Below are 22,830 nucleotides of genomic sequence, written 5' to 3' on the forward strand. Positions count from 1 at the left end.
TACTCATGCACATGTTCGCAAATGCTCACACACACAAGCTCACATTTGCACTCATGCTCAGACACTCACATGTTCATGTATGTTGTCACACACATGCTTAAACTCTCACATCTCACATGCTCACTCATGCTTTCACACATGCACAAGCTCTCACACAAAGCTCATTCTCATACACTCCCACTTTTCACACACATATTCAAATAGAGGCTCACACATGCTCACACATTCACAGAACACAAGAGCCCAGCCCCAGAGCCTAGAGAGCTTACACACAGCAGCTGTCTTATAAAGGCTTTATTTTTCTAATAAAATTATTTCTTAGAAAAAAATTCCCTACAAAACTCTCAAACTAAAGAACCAGTTTCCCACCTTGAAAACAAAAACTTCCCCAAAGAGCTGATCGAAATCCTCCTCCCCCACTGGCCTTCCAGCTGATTGCCAAGACACCGAGGATGGCCCGACTCCATCATGTCCTTGGGGCAGCAGCCTTTCCCCTGCCCACAGCTCACCAGGAGTTCTGTACCCAAGGCTGCACCTTTGCAGGTGAGCAGGGGCCACAGGCAAGCAGGGGCCACTGTCGCCACTGCCTTTCCAGGCTGGAAAGCGCAGGGAGGTCATGGCGACCGAGGGCTTCCCTTGAAGGTCATGGGCAGCAGGGGTTCTAGCGCCCACGGACATCAGCAGCACCAGGCCACATGGTTCCTTCCCCAAACGTCCTCCCTGGGGCCCAGGGTCAGCAAGGCCACATCCAGGGAGAAAGTCCATGTGCCTTGACTTCGGGTCTGAACTGCATCAACCCACTTAGCAGCTGAGATTCTGTCCTGGTAATCAGACGTCCCAGCTGTTAGTTAAAGGAATTTCATACACATGGAGTGGGTAGGGGAAGTCCTCCTGGACAGGGAATCCTTCAAGATCTGGGGGAAAGATCAGCAAGAGAATCCTCAGGGCTGCTGGGCGAGGACTCTGGCTGAGCTACAGAGCAGTAGAAGGGGCTTTCCTCTGAGCACGACACTCCCGGTACACCCGGAAGGGATGGATGAATGTCAGGAGAATGGCCAGCACCAACACCACATTCACCTGAGGGAGAGAGAAGGAGTAAGACCATGCCCAGGACAGCCCCTCCACTGGAGCCACCAGAGCCCTACCCCATTTCTGGTCAGCATCCCCCCAAGGCACTATGGTCTCCTGGAGGAAGAAGTTTCAGTCATTTTCAATCTGCCCTGTCGGAGTGGATGAAGCGGAAATATGATGTCCATTTTACAGGTGAGGAACCAGAAGCCTGGAGAGTTTTTAATGGTCACAGGGTTCAAGGTCCCATTAGGTGGCCAGGGGAAGGGCTGGCTAGGATGTATATCCAGATAGTAGATTGAAAGACAGAATTATAGAGACAAAGAGAAAGATCTTCCATCTATTGGTTCACTCCCCAAGTAGTTTCAACATCCAGAGCTGGGCCAGTCCAAAACCAAGAGCCTAAAATTTCATCTGGCTCTCCAAAATGGGCGGCAGGGCCTAAGCCTCTGGGCTGTCTTCTTCTGCTGCTTTCCCAGACACGTTACCAGGGAGCTGGGAGCTGGACTGGAAGTGGGGCAGCCAGGACTCACGGCCAGCATCCCAGGCACTAGCTTACCTGACTGTGCTGTCATGCCGCTCCCGACTGATTTCTTTCATCTACTTGAAAGTCAAAGAAAGACAGAAAGTTCTTCTATCCAAGTTCATTTCCTAAATGTCCATGACCCGAGGCCAAGTCACATCAAAGTCAGGAGCCGGAAATTCCATCTGAGTTTCCCACAGAGGTACCAAGGATCTTTACGTCAAGCTCATCATACAGGAAGCACAAAGACAAGTGGAGCAGCTGGGATTAGAACTAGGGGTGATTGGGATGATACTCTGCCAGCTCTACCTTCAGACCAGAGATGGTCTTCCCAAGAAGCCATTGAATTTATCTGGACAATAAGATGCTGGACTCTATGCTTGGGATATGCTTGCAATGAAAGACTCTCATGTGAACTTGAACTGTGGTAATGCAACAAGGTGGAGGAATCCACCATGGGGGGAGGGTTTTGGGAGGGGTGGGGGAAATCCCAGTACTTATAAAACTGTCACATAATGCAATGTAATTTTTAAAAAATTAATAAATTATATTCTGGTAATAGAAAAACAAACAAAACAAAAAAAGAACTAGGGGTTCTGGGGCCGGGATGGTGGCCTAGTGGTTAAAGTCCTCACCTTGAACGTGCCGGGACCCAATGTAGGTGCCGGTTCTAATCCCAGCAGCTCCACTTCCCATCCAGTTCCCTGCTTGTGGCCTGGGAAAGCAGTCAAGGACAGCTCAAAGCCTTGGGACCCTGCACCTGCATGGGAGACCTGGAAGAAGTTCCTGGCTCCTAGCTCCAGATCGGCACAGAACCGGCCATTGCGCTCACTTGGGGAGTGAACCATCGGATAGATCTTCCTCTCTGTTTCTCCTCCTCTCTGTATATCTGGATTTTCAATAGAACTAAATAAATCTTAAAAAAAAACAAACTAGGGGTTCTGATGTGGGGTTTGGTCATGACAAGCGGAAATTTGACCCTCTTTGTACAACACCAGCCTCCTAGTGAGGTTTTAAGTGAGGCAGACACAGCTTCAAGCAGGGTTAGGGTTAGGGTTAAGCACAGTAACATTTAGTTCGGATTTGAAAGACTTCTACTTGCAGACGCGTGTATATGTGAAAACCTGATTCATACAATCCCTTGGAGCTGCTCCAGGTTATACAAAAAGCTGGAGAGTGGTGTGCACCTGCTGGAGTGGGGTGTGGCTTGGGAGCATCCCTCCAGATCTGGAGGTGACGCAAAGAACACCTGCCACGGGGCAGCTGTGGACAGCAATGCATGCTGCACCCCCAGCTCAGCCAGCAGGCTGGCAGCCCTGCGAAGGCTCCGCCTGCAGTCCCACAAGCAGGAAACACCTCTGAAGTCTTGGGGTTTTGCTTGAAATTTTGCTGGGACCGTATGTCTTGCTCCAGCACATGCTTATTTGTTTCCAAGTGCATGTGCTCACGCTCACACACACACCACACACAGCTCTCTGAGAAGCTGTGCCATGTTCGCTCAGCAACTTCCACATTGCCAGCACCAGCCGGGGCTCCCACTGACCCAAGTTTGAGAGGCAAGATCCATTTGAGGGGCATGCTGGGTATGGTTCTTGCCACATGGGCCTCCTGAAGCAGCTTTGGGGTGCCCCCTGCTGGGGTGCTGCTGTGTCACCCACTTGCTGGTTCAAGGCCAGTGTCCCGCAGTACTCACATAGTCCGGGTTACTCTGGAGGGGCCCTTCGATGAGGGTGAAGATGGGGAACTGCAGCAGGGACACAATGGCCGACAAGGCCATCACCAGCCCAAAGAGCTTTCCAAAATGCTCCGAAGGGAAACTGGAAGAGAAAGAAACAGGATTCCCGTGAACTTAGGGACTCCCCCTCCAAGGAGGGGCCTGGCCTCCCTGGACTTCCGTCAATCACCTGCCCCAGGCCTACGCTTCTCTCATCCATGCCTGCACAGCCCTTCCCTCTGACCCTTTGCTTAGGTGTTGCAGCCAGAGCACGGAGAGAAGAGGCTGTGCTAAGGCCTGGGGAAACAGCAGGGTCCCAGACACAGGCAGTGCTTAGGGAGGAGTGAGGGACAAGCCAGCACAGAAGCAGGCCAGACGCATGCACAACCAAAGGGGGTGAGAAGAGAGTGCCGGGGCACCGAGCAAGGAAGACACCTTCTTTTCAATCCTTCCATGGGAGAGGCAGCATAGAAGTGGGCATTGAAGGGTGAACAGGAGTTCACAGGGGAGGTAACTGAGATCAAATGCGCATCAGTGCAGAGAACATGAATGCTCCATCCTTTCCCTGAGCCTCCCCCCAGCCAGGCCACCTGCTCTCAAACCCGCGCATCCTCACCTGATCACCACCAGCCCACCCTTCCTCACCGTTTCTCTACCTCAACCTTGCTCCCTGGTTCCCAGGTGTTCCCCTCTCACCCCACTACCCCCGGGAGCATGCCCCACCCCCTAGCCCCCCGTGGGCAGGACCCATCTGCAGCCCACTTACGCGAGGGTGAGGAAGGCCGCGTTGCCTCCGTAGAGGAAGGAGCGACTGATCACTTGCAGGACGAAGGTGACATACTGAAGGGGGAGGGAGCGGACCGAGGCGCAGATGGCGAAGCCCAGGCACAGCAGGGACGTCAGGGCCAGCGAGGGCACCGTGGAGCAGAGGGCCACTGAGGCGTCCGAGGTACCTGGTCAACAAGGGAGGAGGAGAGGCTGCCTTGGGGAGAACTCGGCACAGGACAGTGAAAGCCACAAAGACGGGGAGCCCCCAGCTAAAACCAGAGTTACCCTGGGATCCAAGAGGGAAGACCTCCTGGGCGCTCCCACACCAGCCCATCACTCCTGAACACCATGCAGATGGGGCCACCCCTCTGTCCCACTCACTCTTGCTGGTTTTATGCCCTTTAACAACCCACAGACTCTGCATTCACTCCTGCCCCCTCCAGCCCAGCTGGTGAGAGCAAGAGCCAGGAAACCATCCCAACAGCCGCCAGCAGGGAACACAGCAGTCAAGCAAGAGAGAACCAGGTGCCATTTCAACAGATCAAGAGCGGCCGGCATTACGGTGCAGTGCATTAAACCACTTCGTGCAACAGGGATGTTGTTTGGAGTCTCGCTGACTTTGCTCCTGCTCCCTGTTACTGTGTGAGAGAAGGCAGCAGATGACCAAGTGCTTGGGCCTGTGTCACCCACATGGGAGACCTAAACGGAGATCCAGGTTCCTGGCTTCAGCCTGGCCCAGCCAGTCTTGTGGCCTTGGCAGCGATCTGGGGGGTTAACCAGGGAATGGAAGCTCTGTGTCTCTTGTCACTCTGATTTTTTTTTTCAATTTTATTTTTATTGGAAAGTCAGATTTATAGAGAGAAGGAGAACAGAGAGAAAGATCTTCCATCTGCTAGTTCACTCTCTTAATAGCCTCAACAATGCAACTGAGGACATTCCAAGGCCAACAGCCAGGAGCCTCCTCAGGGTCTCCCACGCGGGTGCAGGGTCCCAAGGCTTTGGGCCGTCCTCCACTGCTTTCTCAGGCCACAAGCGGAGCAGCCAGGACACAAACCAGCACCCATAAGAGATCCCAGCATATGCAAGGCAAGGATGTAACCACTAGGCTATCATATCACACCAGGCCCCCAAAATTTAACTTTTTAAAAAATCAGAACATACGTCTGAAGGGTATAGATGACAGAATAGTAAAGTTCTCAATGGCCAAAGATGGACAATGACATGGTGCACTAAAGAAGCAGTACAACACAACGTACTAAAACTTGTCAGGTATATTTAAAATGAGACTCAAGAAGGAACCCATTAGTAGTCATCTCTGCCGGTCACCAAGGCGCTGACTCACTCTGAAGCTGGTAAGCAGGGAGAAACCAACTAAGCACTAATTCCACGGCAGAAAAACACTCAGCTAAGGTTTTCATTTCTATAAGAAATCAGGCCATGAAAAGCAAAAAGACAGACAGAAATAGGAAATCATCCCTTTCACCACTCTAATAAAACAATGGGTCTAGGATCACCAATGGCTGCTAAAAATCATTAGGCGCACGGCTGAGGGGAAGCTTGGTAAATGGACGGATCAGAGTCTGGACTAGGTGATCGAGCTTAGCACCATCACCAGGGACCAGCTGATGGGAGGATACAGAATGCCTGCAGCTGCATCCCCAGCTAGCCTTGCCAAAAAATCAAATCAAGGTTCTTTCACGCGTCTCATCTGCCTGTTTACAGGAAACACCCAATCAAAGGAACACTTCCCAGTGACACCAAGGGGAAACCAAATCCAACCACACAAATCACCCAGCGTCTTCAACAAGAAAAAAAGAAAAGGAGATGGGAGGAATGACACACCATTTCATGTGTTAAAAGATACAAAGGCACATTATGCAAATGGCAAACTAACTGTAGAAAGAAATACTAGAGATGGTTAGGGAAATTTGGCCAGTGACTGCAAAGCAGGCAAGAAACCGTTTTTATAAAGTGCGACGATGGTCATGGTAAAAGTGGCCATGCTTGTCAGAGGCACATACTGAATGAAGTGTCTACAGCTAACAGAGATCAGCTTGGAAATCCTCCAGCAGGATCAGAGCGGCAGGGCTGCCAGTAGGCACAGGGGAGTGGCGAGTTGCTTCCGTCTACCTGTTCCCTGCGTCTGACGCTGTTGCTCCTGTCTAACGTCTACACGGTCCTGCGCCTCCTCACTGCCCAGGGCACACAGCCCGCACAACACTGCGTTCTTCCCATCATGTTCAAGGATCAGGTCTAAATGCCTTAGCAGGGCGAACAGCAGATCCCTGCTGACCTCTCCCCCAGCACCTGCCCTGCGAGTACCCCACCAACTCGGTGCCTGGGCCTGTCCATGTCACCTGTTGGGATTCCTCAGTGTCCATCTCTGCTTGACCTCCTTGACCCCATTGCGCTCCTGACCCCTCTCCTGCACTCATCCGCTCCATCTCTTCACGTCTCACTCATCCTTCATGTCTTGGTTTAGATGGCACTTCCTGCAGGAAACCGATACTGACACCCCAACATCTGTCACACTCGCAAAAAATATGGGTCTTCGGCGCAATGGCTCGATGGCTAGATTCTCACCTTGCCATTCCTGGGATCCCCTATCAGCAGCAGTTTGTGTCCCAGATGCTCCACTTCCCATCTAACTACCTGCTTATGCTCTGGGAAAGCAATAGAGGATGGCCCAAAGCCTTTGGACCCTGCACCCATGTGGGAAACTAGGAGAGAGCTCCTGGCTCCTGGCTTCAGATCAGCTCAGCTCTGGCCATTACACTCATTTGGGGAGTAAACAGCGGATGGAAGATCTTTCTTCTCTCCTTCTCTCCATAAATCTGATCTGTCTTTCCAATAAAAAATTTTTTAAATGTTAAAAAAGAAAAATACCGGGCCCTTCCTTGTATACCCACAGCTCCTTAAGGACACAGAGCTGCTTCTCCACTTACAGTGAGGATACATAACAATTGCAGGTTGAAAGTATCCCAAGTCAAAACACATTTAAATCACCTGACTGACTGAACCCCATAACTCAGCCTAATATATCTTCAACACTCCTCGGGGCTGGTGCTATTGTATTGTACATTAACCTCCACCCATATGGTGACTGATTCAAGTCTCTGCTGCTCCATTTTTGATCCAGCTCCCTGCTAGTAACCTGGAAAAGCAGCAGCTGATGGACCAAGCCCTTAGGACCCATGTGAGCAATTTGGAAAACACTCTTGACTCCTGGTTTCGGCCTGGCCCTCCCCCAGCAGCAGTTGCTATCACGGGAGTGAACCAGCAAATGGAAGAGCTTTCTCTCTCCCTCTCCCTGGAACTCTGACTTTCAAATAAGAAAATCCTTCAAAATATTTGTTAAATAAGAATGTAAACAGAGGCCAGGACAGTGACGCAGACTAATCCTCCAGCTGTGATATGAGAATCCTACACAGGCACCAGTTCATATTCCCAATTGGACAACTTCCAATGCAGCTCCCCTTATGGCCTGGAAAAGCAGCAAAGGATGGCCCAAGACCTTGGGCTCCTGCACCCACCGGGGAGACGTGGAAGGAGCTCCTGGCTCCTGGCTTTGGACCAGCTAAGCTCCAGCCCTTGTCGCCATTTTGGGGGATCAATCAGCAGATGTAAGATCTTTCTCAGTCTCTCCTCTCTCTGTAAATTCTTCCCAAAAAAGTAAATCTTTAAAAAATAATAAGAAAAAAAGAACGCATACAACAAAACAGTTGCATGAATACACTTTCATACATTGTGAAGTTGAAAGATCATTAACTCAAGGCATCATAAAACAGATTTTAACTGCCTGTTTGCCTCCTTCCTCCCTTCCCTAGATTGAAAATAGCTGGGGCAAAGGTGAAACTGGCACCACAGCTGGCACACAACTGTCACTCGGGGGACTAGTGGTTGAAAGAATGAGGACAAGTTGAAGGGGCTGGAAAAAGAGCATGGGGGGACTTCGTGACCCCCACATCTCACCTGTCTTCTTGGCATCCCTCTGATACTTCTGCTTCAGTAGGTCCATGAGCAGGCCGTTCCAGGGGGCACACAGGATGCCGAAGAACTGAGTGATGGCAAAGGCGTCTGTATAGGTGCTGACTGCAGAGAGCAAAAGGGGGTTGGATGCCACACATGTCTCCTGACTTCCAGGAGAAAGCTCTCACACCTTGCCCTTGTCCAGCTCGGCTGCTCTCCCCCGACCCTCTGAGCCTGCTTGGGAACACACAGCCCTACAGCGCTTAGCACACATCACCCACGTCCCTGGGGCATGCCTCCCACCTACCGAGCTCTGTATTCCTGGCCAGCCTGGTCAGCATGGAGTTTAGAATGCCGATGAAGAGGTAGTGCCACAGCTGTATCACAGACAGCCACATGAGGTGCCAGGCAAAGCGCCAAGAGAGGGCATAGCTCCAGAAAGAGCCAGATCCCTGCTGCTGCGCAGGTCCCGAGATCTCTGATGGAGAAGGAGGATCCGGTGTGAATTACAAAAACGGTGAGAAGACTCAGGAAGAACCAGGGTAGCAGGGCCTTGGGGAGCAAAGCCAGTCTTCCACCCTTCTCTACAGGACTCAGCCAGCAGGCTCCTAGAGCTGCCTACAGTGCACCCCTCCCCACCTCCTGCCTCATCATCCTGGCCCCACCACCTTGAATGACCCTTCTGAGTTCCTCTCACAGCCACTTTGTCCATCCTTCTCAGCCAGAAGGGTGAGGCCAGCTCCTGTTCCACCACGTTCCAGGCCCTCTCCTTCCCCTGTGGTACCTGCCTCCTGGGTTTCTCTGGGGCATCTTCTCCTGCTCTCTTCTTCATGATCAGATGGGACTGTGACCTGTTCCCCACCCAAGGTCAACCAACTCATTCATTCCCTATGCAAGGCCAGGACGGGCCATAACTACACTGGGATGCCCAGAGCTCCCCTGGTTCTTTGCTGGCCTGGCAAGTTCAATTTTCCTCTTGATTTTGTGAGCTTCCCAGAATCCAATTCATCCTTCATTTTTTAAAATAAACTTTATTGTGTATATTTAAGGTATACAACATGATGTCATAGGACACATATAGATAGTAAAGTGGTTACTATAGTGAAGCAAATTAGCATATCTATCATCTCACAGAGCCACCCATTTTCTTGTGGCAAGAATAGCTCAAATCTAGCAAAAAAAAAAAAAAAAATACAATACAATTTCATTAATGACAGTTCTCATGTTGTACCTAAGATGGCCAGACACGTTCATCCCACATATCTGCTACTTGCATCCCTCAGTCTACATCTCCCCATTGCTCCCCCTGCTTCTGCCTCCTATGCTGCCTTCCGTGGTAGCCAGCACTGACTCGGGATGCTTGCCAACCAAAGGCCCAAAGCAGAGAAGACAGGAGAATGAGGCAGTGCTGGAGAGAGGGCAGTGAGAGAGAGCAGACCCAAACAGACGACTACAGAAATGGACACGAGTGAACCAGACTTTGTATATCATCATTGCAGGAAGAGGGACCTTGGGGTAGGGGAACGGAAGGCAGACTTCGGGGAGCCAAGGGGAGAGGGGAGGCTGGGTGGATAAGGTGGGAAAGAAACAGAGGGGAACCCAAGTTCCTGCCCTCCCGGTACCCTGGATGAAGTAAGGAGATCTGAGAGGTTCTTCCTCCACCTGATTCCTCCTGAGGCCAAGCCCCTACAGGGTTCTCCGAATGAGGAGTTGAGTGAGTCCCCAGGCAAGACATGTCCCCAGACAGGGCCAGCTCGCCGAGCAATTCCCTGGACAGGCCATATCCCAGGCAAGGAACCGGGTAGGTCCCAGGACAGGGCCAGGTTCCAGGTGAGGAGTCAGGTAGGTCCCTGGGCATAGCCAGGTCCTGGGTAAGGAGTCAGGCAGATCCCTGGATAGGGCTAGGTCTCCAAGAGAGTCCCTGGGAAGGACCTGGTCCTGGGCAAAGAACTGGGCAGGTCCCAGGACAGGGCCTGGTCCTGGGCGAAGAGCTGGGCAGGTCCCAGGACAGGGCCTGGTTCCGGGCGAGGAACCGGGTAGGCACCAGGACAGGGTCAGGTCCTGGGCGAGGAGCAGGGTAGGTCCCTGGGCAGGGCCAGGTCCCGGGCGAGGAACCAGGCAGGTCCAGGACAGGGTCAGGTCGAGGGCGAGGAGCAGGACTCACCTTCCTTTGACGGGAGGAACTCCTTTGACTGCAGCTCCCTGCATTTTTGCTCAGCTATTTGCTTCTCTGTCATGGTGGGACTGTCCCTGGCACACAGACTGTGAAAACAGAACCCCAGGCAGGGAAATGTAAGCTAAAACTGGGGTGCAGACTGGAGGGAATGGTGTGGGGATCCCCAACACAATGCACAATGGAACCACCTTCTCAGAACTCCGAGGCCCAGGTCACAGCCGGAGCAGGTGAACCAGAATGTCTGGAGTTGAAAGCCAAGTTCCCATTTAAAAAGTAAAAACAACAGAAGAGATTGCCAAGCGACGTGAACTAAGCAGTAAAGGGCAGGGACCACTGGTCACAGGGCAGGGGAGGGCAGACCAGGGCTTGGGCCCCACTCAGCCTCTTGTAGCTGCAGAGACACTGCCAAGATAAAACCTGCTGAGCACATCTGGAAAACACGGGATTGTTTGGAGGATGACGTCAGAGAGCACCTGTGCTTGCCAAAGAGTAGATGAGCAACCAATGAATGCCACCCATCCTTTTTTTTAAGATTTATTTTATTTTTATTGCAAAGCCAGATGTACAGAAAGGAGTAGAGACAAAGAGGAAGATCTTCCATCGGATGGTTCCCTCCCCAAGTAACAACAGCCAGAGCTGTGCCGATCTGAAGCCAGGAGCCAGGAACTTCCTCCAGGTCTCCTATGCGAGTGCAGAGTCCCAAGGATTTGAGCCGTCCTCAACTGCTTTCCCAGGCCACAAGCAGGGAGCTGGATGGGAAATGGGGCTGCCCGGCTTAGAACTGGCGTCCATATGGGATCCCAGCATGTTCAAGGCGAGGACTTTAGCCACTAGGCCATCACACCGGGCCCCCTCCCATCCTCCATGTGATCATGAGCAGGGTCACCTCTCCTCACCACTTCTGCCACGTCCACCTGCCAAATTGGGCCTCTGCCATTCTGATTCCTTCTCCTCACCCCTAAATCCAAGCTGGCTTATGTACTGCTTTAGCCAAGAGAATGTGGCAGAAGCCACGTGCCAATGCCAAGCCGAAACTTCAAGAAACTTTGCGCATGTTCCCACTTTCTTTCGGAATCTTAAGGTCGTTAGATAAAATTGTGCAAGCCCGGCACTGGAGGATAGCTGTGTTGGGCAGACAGCCTGGTCACTGCAGGTCCCGTGTATGAGGCCACCCCAAGCCTGTTCCTCCACCACATCATCAGAGGCATGAGCCCTGCCATGACCTTCCAGGCCTGGCTCCCCACAGACCAGCAAAACAATAATAAATGCTAGCTGGGGTCAGCGCTGTGGCACAGCTGATGAAGCCATCGCCTGCCATACGAGCACCAGTTAGAGCCACGACCACACCACTTCTGACCCAGCTCCCTGGATCTCTTTCTCTGTAATTCTACCTTTCAAATAAAACACATTTTCTAAGTGCTTAATGATCCAAGCCATTAAGTTTCAGTGTAGTTTGATACACTGCAATAGCTAACTAGGGCCACTGCAGGTAAGCTACCACCTGCAATGCTAACATTTCTTAGGGGCCCTGGCTTATGTCCCAGCTGTTCTACTGATCCAGTTCCCTGCTAAAGATTTGGGAAAAGCAGTGCAAGATGGCCCAGGGGCTTGGGCTCCTGCAACCCATATGGAAGACCCAGAACAAGCCCGACTCCTAGCTTCTGCCTAGCCCAGCCCTGGTTATCGCAGTCATCTGGGGAGTGAAGCAGTAGACAGAAAAAATCTGCGTCTGATAATCCCCCGTTCCAGTCCTCTCCCATATGCCCCTTCGCTGCTGCTGCTCTAAGTCAGACAGGGCCATGATTCACAGTAAGAAGATGCCAGTGCTTACCCATAGCTGTAGCTGGGTGGCAGTGGGTAGGGGATGTGCCCCCGTGGCATCAGGAGGAAAGTGCGTGCAACATGCCAGATGCTGCAGATAGAGATGAAGATGAAGGAGTGCATGAGTTTGATGTCAAGTCCGTGAAGAAGCTACGAGAAAAGAAAAGTGTGTTAACGACCATCCCAAAATAGCATCAGTTCAACAGCCAAAACCCGAATGTCTGCGAATAGATGAATGAAGAAACAAAAGATGGTATGCACGTCCAATGAGACCCACATTCCTTCCTTCTTCTTACTCGGCCACCTTTAGAGCCCGACTTAGGTCGTCTAGCTTGTGACACAGCTGCTGCCCATCACATCCTCTCACTGCAACCTTCAAAGAAGAGGGACCAAGGGGCAGGTATGGTGGTACAGCATGTCAAGCCACCACTTGTCACAGCTGCGTCCCAGTCCCACCTCCACTTCCAATCCAACTTCCTGCTCATGCACGCCCTGGGAGTAGTGGCTCCAGCCCTACGAGGTAGTGGCTCCAGTACTTGGATCCCAGATGGAATTCCTGGCTCCTAACTCCTGGCTTTGACTTTGTTCAGCTCTGGCTATTATGGCCAACTGATGACTAAAGGGACCGATGGAATATCTCTGTCTTTCTCTCTCTTTCTCTGTCACTCTTTCAGATAAATAAACATTTCATTCCAATTTTAGTGTATGTGCTGACAAAGCGGGCACTATAATAAATAAACTTTTTTTAAAAGGACAACCAAGAAAAATGGTTTTCTTCTTTAGACAGTTCTCATCTTTCACCCATAAGGAAATATTCTTTAACATCTTCCTCTACACCCCGTCATATCATGGACAAAGACTGACCGTCAGCCCACCTCTAGCCATCACTAGCAATGGGGGAAGGAATTGGCTGAGATTAATCAAGATTCCTCCCCTTCCGCTCTCATCAGGATGCAGCTCCCACTGGTTTCGGTGAAGACCGAGTATGTGCTGTGCAGAACAAGGCTGGACTGCAACACCCATTGGTTCCAGTAGAAGGCGGGGCTGAAAACAGAACCAACTCAGCAATTGCAACTACCAGCTGACCAGGTGATGGACTGTGCTGGGCCCTGTGCTTGCTGGTGCATACGAGTATCTGGCCTGGGAACACCTCAGACGAAGTTTCGCTGGTGACCTCCCCAATTGAAATGCCAGACTCAGAACCCTAACCATGAAGGGACAGAAGATGGAACAAGTTAATCAACCACCTCAGCTATAGGTTAGCAACAAAATACCGGGCAAATAGAGACGCTATTATGGACAAGGTCAATTAATGAATTTTTCAACAACCTTATCGTGTTTGAAGAGACAAGATTGGCAGCAATTTCAAAACTGGTGACCTATTGGAACCACTTCAATGAGTACCTTGGAGCATGCCCCACATGCGGGACTTTGGGTGGGTGGGAAAACGGGCGGGGCTTCTCCCTCAATATCCCCCTCTACCTCAGATATATGAAGGAAACAATATGGAAATAATAGTCTTACCCACTTTCCTGTAACCCTTGACCCTTTTTGCCCAAATTACCTATGTAAAGATTGACAAAATTAAAAAAAAAAAAAGATTCCTCCCCTTTCCTACTCAGATCACAGCACAGATGAAAGTGTCAGCAACAAATTGTTGGTGAAAGACTCCCAAAAATACTGGCAACAATTTATCATCCCATCACTGAACTTCAGCTTTAGGTGAAGCTGGCCAGGGTCCCATGTCTGCCCCTGGGGTCCCACTGGCCATCCATTCCAAAGGGCTCCTATTCTCTGCCCAACATTGGCACAAGTACATCGTAGCCGTTCTTTCCCCCTTTGCCCATAATGCGAAGTGTGGAACAGACTCTTAATGGTCACGTGCTCAGAGTCTAGAACTGAACAACTGGGATTCAGAGTTAGAATTCACGGTTATTACTGGCAGAACCATCAAAGACACACAGCACATCCGCTGACTCATCCTTCAAATTCCCACAATGGCCCACAGCTGGAATTACAGTCAGGTGCCAACCACATGAGTGACAGGAAGCCAATCGCATGAGCCATCACCTGCTGCCTCCCAGGGTATGCACCAGCAGCAAGGTGTACTCAGAGCAGAGCTGGGACTCAGCCCCAGGCACTTAGACGTGAAAGGTGGTGTCTTTACCATTGGGCCAAATATACACTCCAAGCAAGCATCCTGCCTCCTTGACCCTAACGCTTCCTTTGTAAGACGAGAGTAAAACAGCACACACCTCCAGGGATGGATGGAGTGACAGCTCACGTGGTTCACAGGACAAGTGTCACTCCTAACCTTGGCACTCGCTCCTTACCTTGATGATGAGGAAGACTGCCGAGGAAGAGTCAAATGCACCATTGTAAAGGGTGATGATGGTCGAACGGTGTTTCCCAAATAAGTTCCCGATCTGAAGCAGATGAGAGCAGCGTGAGTCATCTAGTCATTCATGACACAAGCATCGTGCCTGTGACAGGTGCTCATCATCCCTAAACTCATCCTCTCCCTAGAGAGCTCCCACCCAGGCCCAACAAGCCCCACTGCAGGCTGTCAGATGGAGAAAGGTGCCCCTCCTTCCCTCCCTCCTTTGTCTCAGCCTGCTACTGGGTGACTGGGTCCAGGGCAGGCTCACACCTGTAGGTTGGTGATCAGGAACAGGATTCCCCCGACGGTGAGCATGGGCATGGCCAGGAAGAGAAGAGGAGCAGAATCTGGAATGATCAAGGTCAGAGGCAGGTGGTGACTTAGCACAACCCAAACCTGGCACCCCAAATGGTCCCAGTTCCTATCTGTCCCAAATTCCCAGCAGCACTGGAGTCAAGGCCCGAATCCTACCATCCTTCCTAGAGGATCTTGGGTTATGGGCCAAGACTTCCTCCAAATATCCCTGTGGAGGTCTCTTGATTAATCAGAGATGGTGCCCAGTCTGTGATAGGAGTCGAATAAAATCACCACCTCTTTCCCTCATCAGACTACAAGTACTCACACTCCACACTGTGGGGGAACAGAAACCTAGATTCAGCCCCCAAGCCCAGGCCCTAGTTCACTGCATGACCTTGAACCATGCCTCACTGACAATCCTACTGGGAACACCAGTCCTGCCCTTGCTGCCTCGAGGAGGCACTGTGAGATCTGAATGAGAAAACGGTCTCGCCTTCTATTTAGTAAACTTGGACCCTTCTTTCAAGCAAGGTGTTTTGCTTGGCCTGGAAAATGCAAGAAGAGAAAAGCATATCCTTCCACCCTTGAAGAGACTGACCTACAAACAACTGTTAAAACACGTCTGGAAAGTGGTGGATGTTGACCAGAAAACTCAGAGGGTCGGGGAGCCCTCGATGTGAGGAGCTGTTCCCAAGCTACAGTCCTGTGGGCCATAAACCACACCTGTCCTGATGCTCATTGAAATGTGTTTAAGCGGACTCACTTTATGCCCAAGAAACCATTCCTAAACTTGTATTTGTTTTTACTTTATTGAAAGGCAAGAAGAATTCTCCCTCTAGTGTGTTCATACCCCAAATGCCCGTCAGGCCAGAGCAAAGCTAGAAACCCATAACTCAATCTTGGTCTCCCACATAGGTGGCAGGGACCCAAGCACCTGAGCCATCAGCTGCTGGCACCCACATGCCTTAGCAGGAAGTGACATCAGAAGTGGAGGTGGGAGTGGACACGTGCAGCTGCTGCTTCAGACACTCACATCAGCGTGCCTGTGATCAGTTCCTGCCCCTGCTTCTGATCCAGCTTCCTGCTAACGCACCAGGGAGGCAGCAGATGTTGGCCCACATACCTGGCTCCTGGCAACCATACAGGAGATCCAAATGGAGCACTGGCTCCTGACTTCTGCCTAGCCCAGCCTGTCTCTTCTCTGTCTCCCCACCTCTCCCTGTCAGTCTGCCTTTCAAATTAAAGAAAGCAGGAAGCAGAGGCTGGACTTGAACCCAGACACTATGAAACAGGATGCAAGCATCTCAAGCTCTCTCTCAATTGCAGCACCAATCATCCCCAGACCTGTTGACAAAGGACACTTTGGATTACTGTTACAAATGAAACACAGGCATCGCTGTCATCAAAAGAAAGTGACTAAAAACAAATGAGAAGAAAACAATGTTACTGACTCGGAGTGTTGTAGTTCAATGGGTAAGCCACCACTTCAGATGCTGGTATCCATACGGGAGTAGTAGCTTGTGTTCTGGCTACTCTGTTTCCAATCCAGCTCCTTGCCAATGCAACTGGGAAAGCAGCAGCAGATGGCCCAGCTGCTTGGACCCCCATCACTCCCATCAAAGACCTGGATAGCTCCTGGCTTCCACCTGACCCAATCTGGCTATTTGCCGCCTTGGGGGAGTGAACCAGTAAATGGAAGAGCTCACCCCACCCCACCACGTTTCTGCCTATCAAATCAACTTAATCTTAAAAACCAGGTAGCTGGCTACGGCTGCCTTTGGCAGGGCACCCATGTTAGCCGCATCTCAAGAGTTTCTTTCACAAACATAACTGGAAGGAGCACCGTGCAGTCTTCTCAGGTGGCTGAGTGACTATTAATGTAGTCTGTGTATGCCCCCAATGTCCTCCTCGGTAATTAATGTGTTACACCTTTAAAGGCCCTGCAGGAAGCTAATTTTAGCAATTTCACACAATTTACCATTCAGTGTCTGCCTTCATAAACTGTGCATCTGTCCCAAAGAACTGAAGGCTGGGGCGATCCCTTTCACAATGGAGTCCTTATGGCCTCTGAGATCTTGGCCAAACAAAAAGCCCTCTTTTATGAAAAAGGACAGGGGATTTCTGCCTAAACGATTCATACACGATGAGTCAACATTAGCCGCTTTCCACTTCCACATTCAAGTCATCTTGGAAACCATTTACAGGCTGGGGTACAGGAAGCCTGTTTGTTAGGGCGAGTCACTTGGTGTCAGGCCATCTCTGCTTGGACTAAGGCCCTGAGCCGTCCTATTACAGATGACAACCTCATGACACACTTTGGCTTCAGCACAGCTATGACACACCCTGGAATTACATCTCAGATCTCTGCTTCCTAACCCAAATGCAGAGCTGGGGAGCAAGCCAGGGAAGCACCCTGTGGCCCGTACAAGCTAGCCACCAGCTCAGCCAAGGTCACTAACTTTCTGTATGGCCTTGGTCAAGGAGCCTCCTCTCCACCCTTGGGTGTATCCTCTGCATAACCCTGGGGCAAATGTGGATTACCCAAATTGGAATTTCCAGATTTCTGTAAGCCAAATTAGAAAGTTGTTGAGGGGGCCCAGCATGGTGGCCTGGTGGCTAAAGTCCTCACCTTGGACGCACTGGGATCCTATATGGGCACCAGTTCAATTTTTGTCTGTTTAAGATTTATCTATTTTTATTGCAAAGTCAGATGTACACAGAGGAGAGACAGAGAGGAAGATCTTCCGTCCGATGACTCACTCCCCAAGTGAGCACAACGGCCAGAGTCGAGCCGATCTGAAGCCAGGAGCTTCTTCCAGGTCTCCCCAAGGCTTTGGGTCATACTCAACTGCTTTCCCGGACCACAAGCAGGGAGCTGGATGGGAAGTGGGGCTGCGGGACTCAGAACCGGTGATGCCTGAGGAGTGAATCATCGAACAGAAGCTCTTCCTCTCTGTCTCTCCTCCTCTCTGTATATATATCTGACTTTGCAATACAAATAGATCTTTAAATAAATAAATAAATCTTTAAAAAAAAAGTTGTTGAATTCCACAGGACTTCTGTGTGGTTACATGTCATACATTATGTGGTTTTGTGCTATATGTTTTCAAAACTGTCATGCACATTACCACTTCACGAAACCAAGACGAAACATTTGAACACACGTAAGAAGAGCGGTGCAACATTTGAATAAATTCTCCTCCAAACGCACTCTCCACTGTCCTCTTCGTAGTTTCTCAGTAGACTAGACTGCTTCCCTAGACGGCACTAATTCCAAGATTCTTTAAGCTGTGGACCTCAGAATAACCATGGGGTGTATGTGTCCTGCCCATCCGCCCCTGCTCAGGCCTCCTGTGCCGTGACTAGCACCGTGTCCCTCCCATACACATGGCAGCTCTCACCTGCAGTGGTAAAGGCGATGATGAGGGTGGCGCTCGTGTAGAGAAATCTGAAATACAGAACACAAGAAAAACTAATGGGACATGATTGTGACGTGGCAGGTAAAGCAGCCTCCTACAATTACGGCATCCAACATGGGTGCTGGGCAGAGTCCCAGCTGCTCCACTTCTCATCTAGCTCCCTGCTGATGTGCCTGAGAAAGCAGTAAAATATGGCCCAAGTAACTCCTTTGTCAGGATGCAGTCCCCGCAGGTAAGCACAAGGACCAAGGCAAAGAATAGCCCAAAACAGGCCAGGCTACAGTACCCACCAGCAGGAGCTGGACCAGGGGACAGGCTAGACCAAGCCAGACTGAAACACCCATTGTTGGATGCTGAGCTGAGACAAGCCATGTCATCAGTCTGGGGGTGATGAGTGCCTGGTCAGTGAGCCCCAGACAGACGGGGTCTGGTGGGGCCTGGGTTGTCTGGCCCAGATCTTCAGCTTGCCTCCAAGGTACTGGCTCCAAAAGCCCTAGGGGTAGGGGATCTGGGTCCAAGGTCCTTGGGCCAGCCTGCGTGGTGGGGGGCCAGGTCCATGAACCCCAGGGCCAGGGCTCCAACAGGACCCAGGTCATCTGGTCCAGGTCCTTAGGCCTGCCTGCACAGTGGGTGCCTGGTCCATGAGCCCTGGGGGTCGAGGTTCTGGCAGGGCCTGTATCACCTGGCCCAGGCCCTTCAGCCTGCCTACGAGGTGGACATTGGATCCATGAGCCTCGGGGGTGGGGTGGTCCAGTGGGGCCTGGGTCAGCATGCGTCCACCTGTGAGAACCGGTCCTCCTCCGTGTAAAAGACAAAGTGGTAGACTGCAGGCCTTGGTCCACATAGAGCATATGATGGCCCATCAAGGCCTGCAGAGGACATCCAATACCATAGCAGGGAATGGAGAACAGAGCAACTTGGACAACCACCCCAGCCAAAGGAAGATAGCAAATATCTGGGCAAATGGAGACACTACGGTCAACTGTGTCAGCCAACGGACATTGCCAGGGTTTCCCCATCCATAGATTGGTGAGACTGACAGCATTTCAGAACTATCACATTCACTTGAGCAGAACCCTTGGAGCAGGCATCACACTGTGACTTTGGGTTAATATCGGGTAGCCGTTCCCCATCCCCAGGTATTGGGGTGCTTGGGAGGTTGGGTATGGCTTCTCCCCTTATCTCCCTCTTCCCTGCAGAAATGGGAAGAAATAGAAAGTTTGGAAATAACCAATATGTCCCAAATGTTTGGGCCCCTGCCACCCATGTGGGAGACCCAGAAGTGTCTGACTTCTGTCAGGCCCAGCCCTGGCCCTTGCGGCCATGTGGGGAGCAAAGCAGTGGATTGAAGAGCTTCAGAGAGAAGCTCTCCTTTTCTCTCTATAAAAGCTACCTTTCGGGCCCGGCAGCATGGCCTAGCAGCTAAAGTCCTGGCCTTGAATGTGCCAGGATCCCATATGGGCGCCAGTTCTAATCCCAGCAGCTCCACTTCCCATCCAGCTCCCTGCTTGTGGCCTGGGAAGGCAGTCGAGGACGGCCCAAAGCTTTGGGACCCTGCACCCGCGTGGGAGACCCGGAAGAAGCTCCTGGCTCCTGGCTTTGGATCGGCATAGCATCGGCCATTGTGCTCACTTGGGGAGTGAATCATCGGATGGAAGATCTTCCTCTCTGTCTCTCCTCCTCCTCTCTGTTTATCTGACTTTCCAATAAATAAATAATCTTTAAAAAAAGCTGCCTTTCAAATAAACATAAATAAATCTTTAAAATAGAGAATATTAAATTTTTTTAAATTACTTAATTTTTTAAAATAAGTGTTGGGCAATAAGCTCAGCGAGGGGCATGACTACTTGAGGACTTCAGGGCACAGTGGGCAGACCCAGGAGACGGGAACCCCGAGTTCCACTTCCTCCTTGTTGTGTGACATTGGTCAAGATTCTCTAGGCCTCAGCAATCTCTTCTATAAAAAGAAATGGCTAGGGACCAGCATCAAGGCATAACAGGTTAATCTTCCACCTGCGGCACCAGCATCCTATATGGGTGCCAGATCAAGTCCCAGCTGCTCCACTTCCAATTCCCCGCTTATGTGACGGGGAAAGCAGCAGAGAATGGCCCAAAGCCTTGGGCCCCTGCACCCTCCCCTGCACAGGGGAGACCTAGAAGGAAGTGTTGGCTGCCACTTCAGACCAGCCCAACTCTGGCAACCATTTGGGAAATGAATCAGCACATGAAAAATCTGTCTTTCAAATAACCCTGTAACTTTTTCAAGTAAAATAAATACATTTAAAATAGTAAAACTAATTTTAAAAAAGGAAGTGACTGGACTGATCTAGCCAAGGTTAGAATTGTAGGGTGCTAGCGTTCCAAGACCACAAACCCAAGGTGGTAGGGATCCCTCAGCAGCTGAGGGGCTAGGAGGAGAATCTGCTAAGGTGTAAGGTAACAGGGCCTCGTGGCGGGAGGAGAGGGGGTAGGCAACCGGAAGGGCAGAAACGATAGGGCGGGAAAAAGAAAGCCCAGCCCCACCCCACCCCAGTCAATGACCAAGAAGGCTGAGCCAGAGAGGATGCACCTGGCGGGACCACAGCCTGGCCCAGGCCCTCCCTCTCGCAGCTGATCCCACTCTGGAGGGCCTGCTTTGGGGTGTATCAGCCCTCCGCACCTTCCACAGGCCACTGTTTATCACGAAAGCCCAGCCCAGAGCACCAAGACCAGGGAGCTCGGGGTGTGAGCAGGATCATATGCCGGCCCTCTGGGACTTATCTGTTCGGGAAAGCCCCACTCTTTCCCCTGCGGTGTGAGGGGGGCCTGAATTTCCACCCCTGGAGGTACCCATGGCCGCCCTAGGAGAGAGCGAAGCGACGAGGCTAAGGGAGAGGGACAGCAGGAGGTGGAGGAGGAAGCCTGGCTGTGAGGCCTCACGGGAGATGAGAAAGAGGAGCCGCAGGGTAAAAACAGGGAAATGCCAGTGTGGGAGTTCCTAATTTCACAACCCAGGCCCCAGGCCAGTCCTCGCCAACACTCAGCCTCAGCCCTTTGGAGAGGGGAAGGAGGTGAGGAGAGGGCAGCAGGGCTGGGTGGGGGAGGAATGGGCCCACAGTCTGTTTGCTCTGCTCCTCGCGGCTGCATTTGCCAGCTGTTGGCTCACAGCCAGGCAAGGCTGCCCAGCTGCCCGAAGCTGGCTTCCCTCCCAGCCTCTGCCGGAGCAGGCCCCACGGGACTCACATGGCTATGAGGCGGGCCACGGTGGTCTTGAAGCGGTCAAAGACGTAGCCGGCGGGGAACGTCATGAAGTTGTTCATGAATGAAGCCAGGGTGAAGATCAGGGAGAACCTGGCATCCTGGGCTTTGCAGCCTGGAAGGCAGGGAAGGGGGCTGTAGTCCAGGACTAACCGGCCACACTACCCCTGCCCTCCCAACTCCCCCAACTCCGCCCCAGGTTCAGGAAGCACCTGCCACAGCATCCCCCTCCAGACAACCTGGATAGCTTGCCTGGAAACACGACTGCGCCTCCATGCCCCTGGGCCACATGCTGCCCACCCTGGGGACCCTCCCACTGCAACTGGGTCAGGACAGTGGGAGGCAAGGGGTGGAGGCAAAGAGATAAAGCCAGAACTCAGCTGCCCTGGAGAAGCCCTCACCCTCATCGACACCAGTGTCGTTGCCCAGCGGCCCAGCCTGTGGCTCACACAGATTCTCAAAGTAATGTTCTGTTTTGAAAACGAACACCAGGGAAGTCCAACCGAAGAGCACGCCAGCGAAGCCCACACACTCCAGCAGCCCAGTCAGGAGGGTGGCCACGTAAAGGGGCAGGCCCCGGGCTGCCATGGCCCCAAGGCACCGATCCTCCAAGCCCAAGCTGTCCTGGGGCCTGACCACAGGAGCCGCAGTCCTGGCGTCCTAGTACTTGGAAAATTCCTCTGGCGAGCCCTTCCTGCCTAGGAGCTGTCCGGCTGTGTGTCGGGCTTGGGCACAACACATCAACGTGTCCTCTGGAGCCTGGGAAATCCACAGAGGCTGACTGCCACAGAAGCTTCCAGGGAACTTCCAGACGGAAAACAGTTCTTCTTTCTTCTTCTTGGAAGCTGTGGAGGGACAGGCAGGATGCTCACAGGCAGTACCCTGGGGGCAAAGATGAGGGCAGAGACTTTATACAAAGTTACACCAAGTTAGACTCCCAACAGGTGAGCTAGCATCCCTGAGTTCAGATTCTGAGTTCTGACCACTGAAATGCCATCCACCCCTCTGAACGGGCTGGGGGGCTAGGGGGCTGTGTGTGTGCGCATCCCAATTCTCACAACCACCTTCCAAACATGGAGATGTCCTTATCTGCAGTTCCAAAAACTCCAAGGGATATCAGGAACTCACCCAAGGTCACAGGCTAGTTCGTTCCTCACCACCACGCAGGCCACACGAGTTGCCGGGCCGCCCAAAGACCCAGGCCTAGGCCTCTCATTTCAGTTCCCACGGGGCTCCCCTGGCATTCCGCAACTCCTAGCAGGGCAGCACCCGGCGGCCGCCCCCTTGTGCCCCCACACCGCTGGCCGACCCCCGACCAGTCCTCACCGCAGGGGCACCCTGCCCAGGGCTCAGCGCCCTTCACCCCTCCCCCCTCTTTCTTCACAGGACCCTCGCTGCCCGCAGACCGGTCCTGCCAGGCTCCTACCGGCCCGCTCCACGCCGGGGCTCCCCGTGCCC

The 22,830-nt window shown here is 52.0% G+C and overlaps 1 protein-coding gene across 1 annotated transcript; it reads right to left on the reverse strand.

Annotated features, from left to right (window-relative positions):
* Positions 1–279: 279 nt before the first annotated feature.
* On the reverse strand, positions 280–22,456 carry SLC43A3 (solute carrier family 43 member 3). Its single transcript, XM_041004016.1, has 12 exons — positions 21,774–22,456; positions 21,358–21,487; positions 18,118–18,164; positions 14,690–14,766; positions 14,373–14,465; positions 12,050–12,189; positions 10,207–10,304; positions 8,350–8,520; positions 8,046–8,165; positions 4,072–4,258; positions 3,285–3,408; positions 280–1,077 (listed from the first exon to the last, which is right to left on the reverse strand). Exons 1-12 carry the CDS (start codon positions 21,958–21,960, stop codon positions 973–975), a joined length of 1,479 nt encoding a protein of 492 aa, XP_040859950.1. The 5' UTR covers positions 21,961–22,456; the 3' UTR covers positions 280–972.
* Positions 22,457–22,830: the final 374 nt, after the last annotated feature.

This window comes from Ochotona curzoniae, unplaced genomic scaffold (genome assembly GCF_017591425.1).
Source record: "Ochotona curzoniae isolate NIBS_2020 unplaced genomic scaffold, NIBS_Ocur_1.0 scaffold_3171, whole genome shotgun sequence".
Classification (NCBI taxonomy): Eukaryota; Metazoa; Chordata; class Mammalia; order Lagomorpha; family Ochotonidae; genus Ochotona; species Ochotona curzoniae.

Coding starts and splice junctions, on each gene's coding strand:
- SLC43A3 (XM_041004016.1), bottom strand. CDS start 21,960: ATGGCAGCCCGGGGCCTGCCCCTTTACGTGGCCACCCTCCTGACTGGG. Junction 8,166..8,349: donor GGCCAGGAATACAGAGCTCG/GTAGGTGGGAGG, acceptor TGCTCTCTGCAG/TCAGCACCTATACAGACGCC. Junction 3,409..4,071: donor GCGGCCTTCCTCACCCTCGC/GTAAGTGGGCTG, acceptor TTTCTCTTCCAG/TTTCCCTTCGGAGCATTTTG.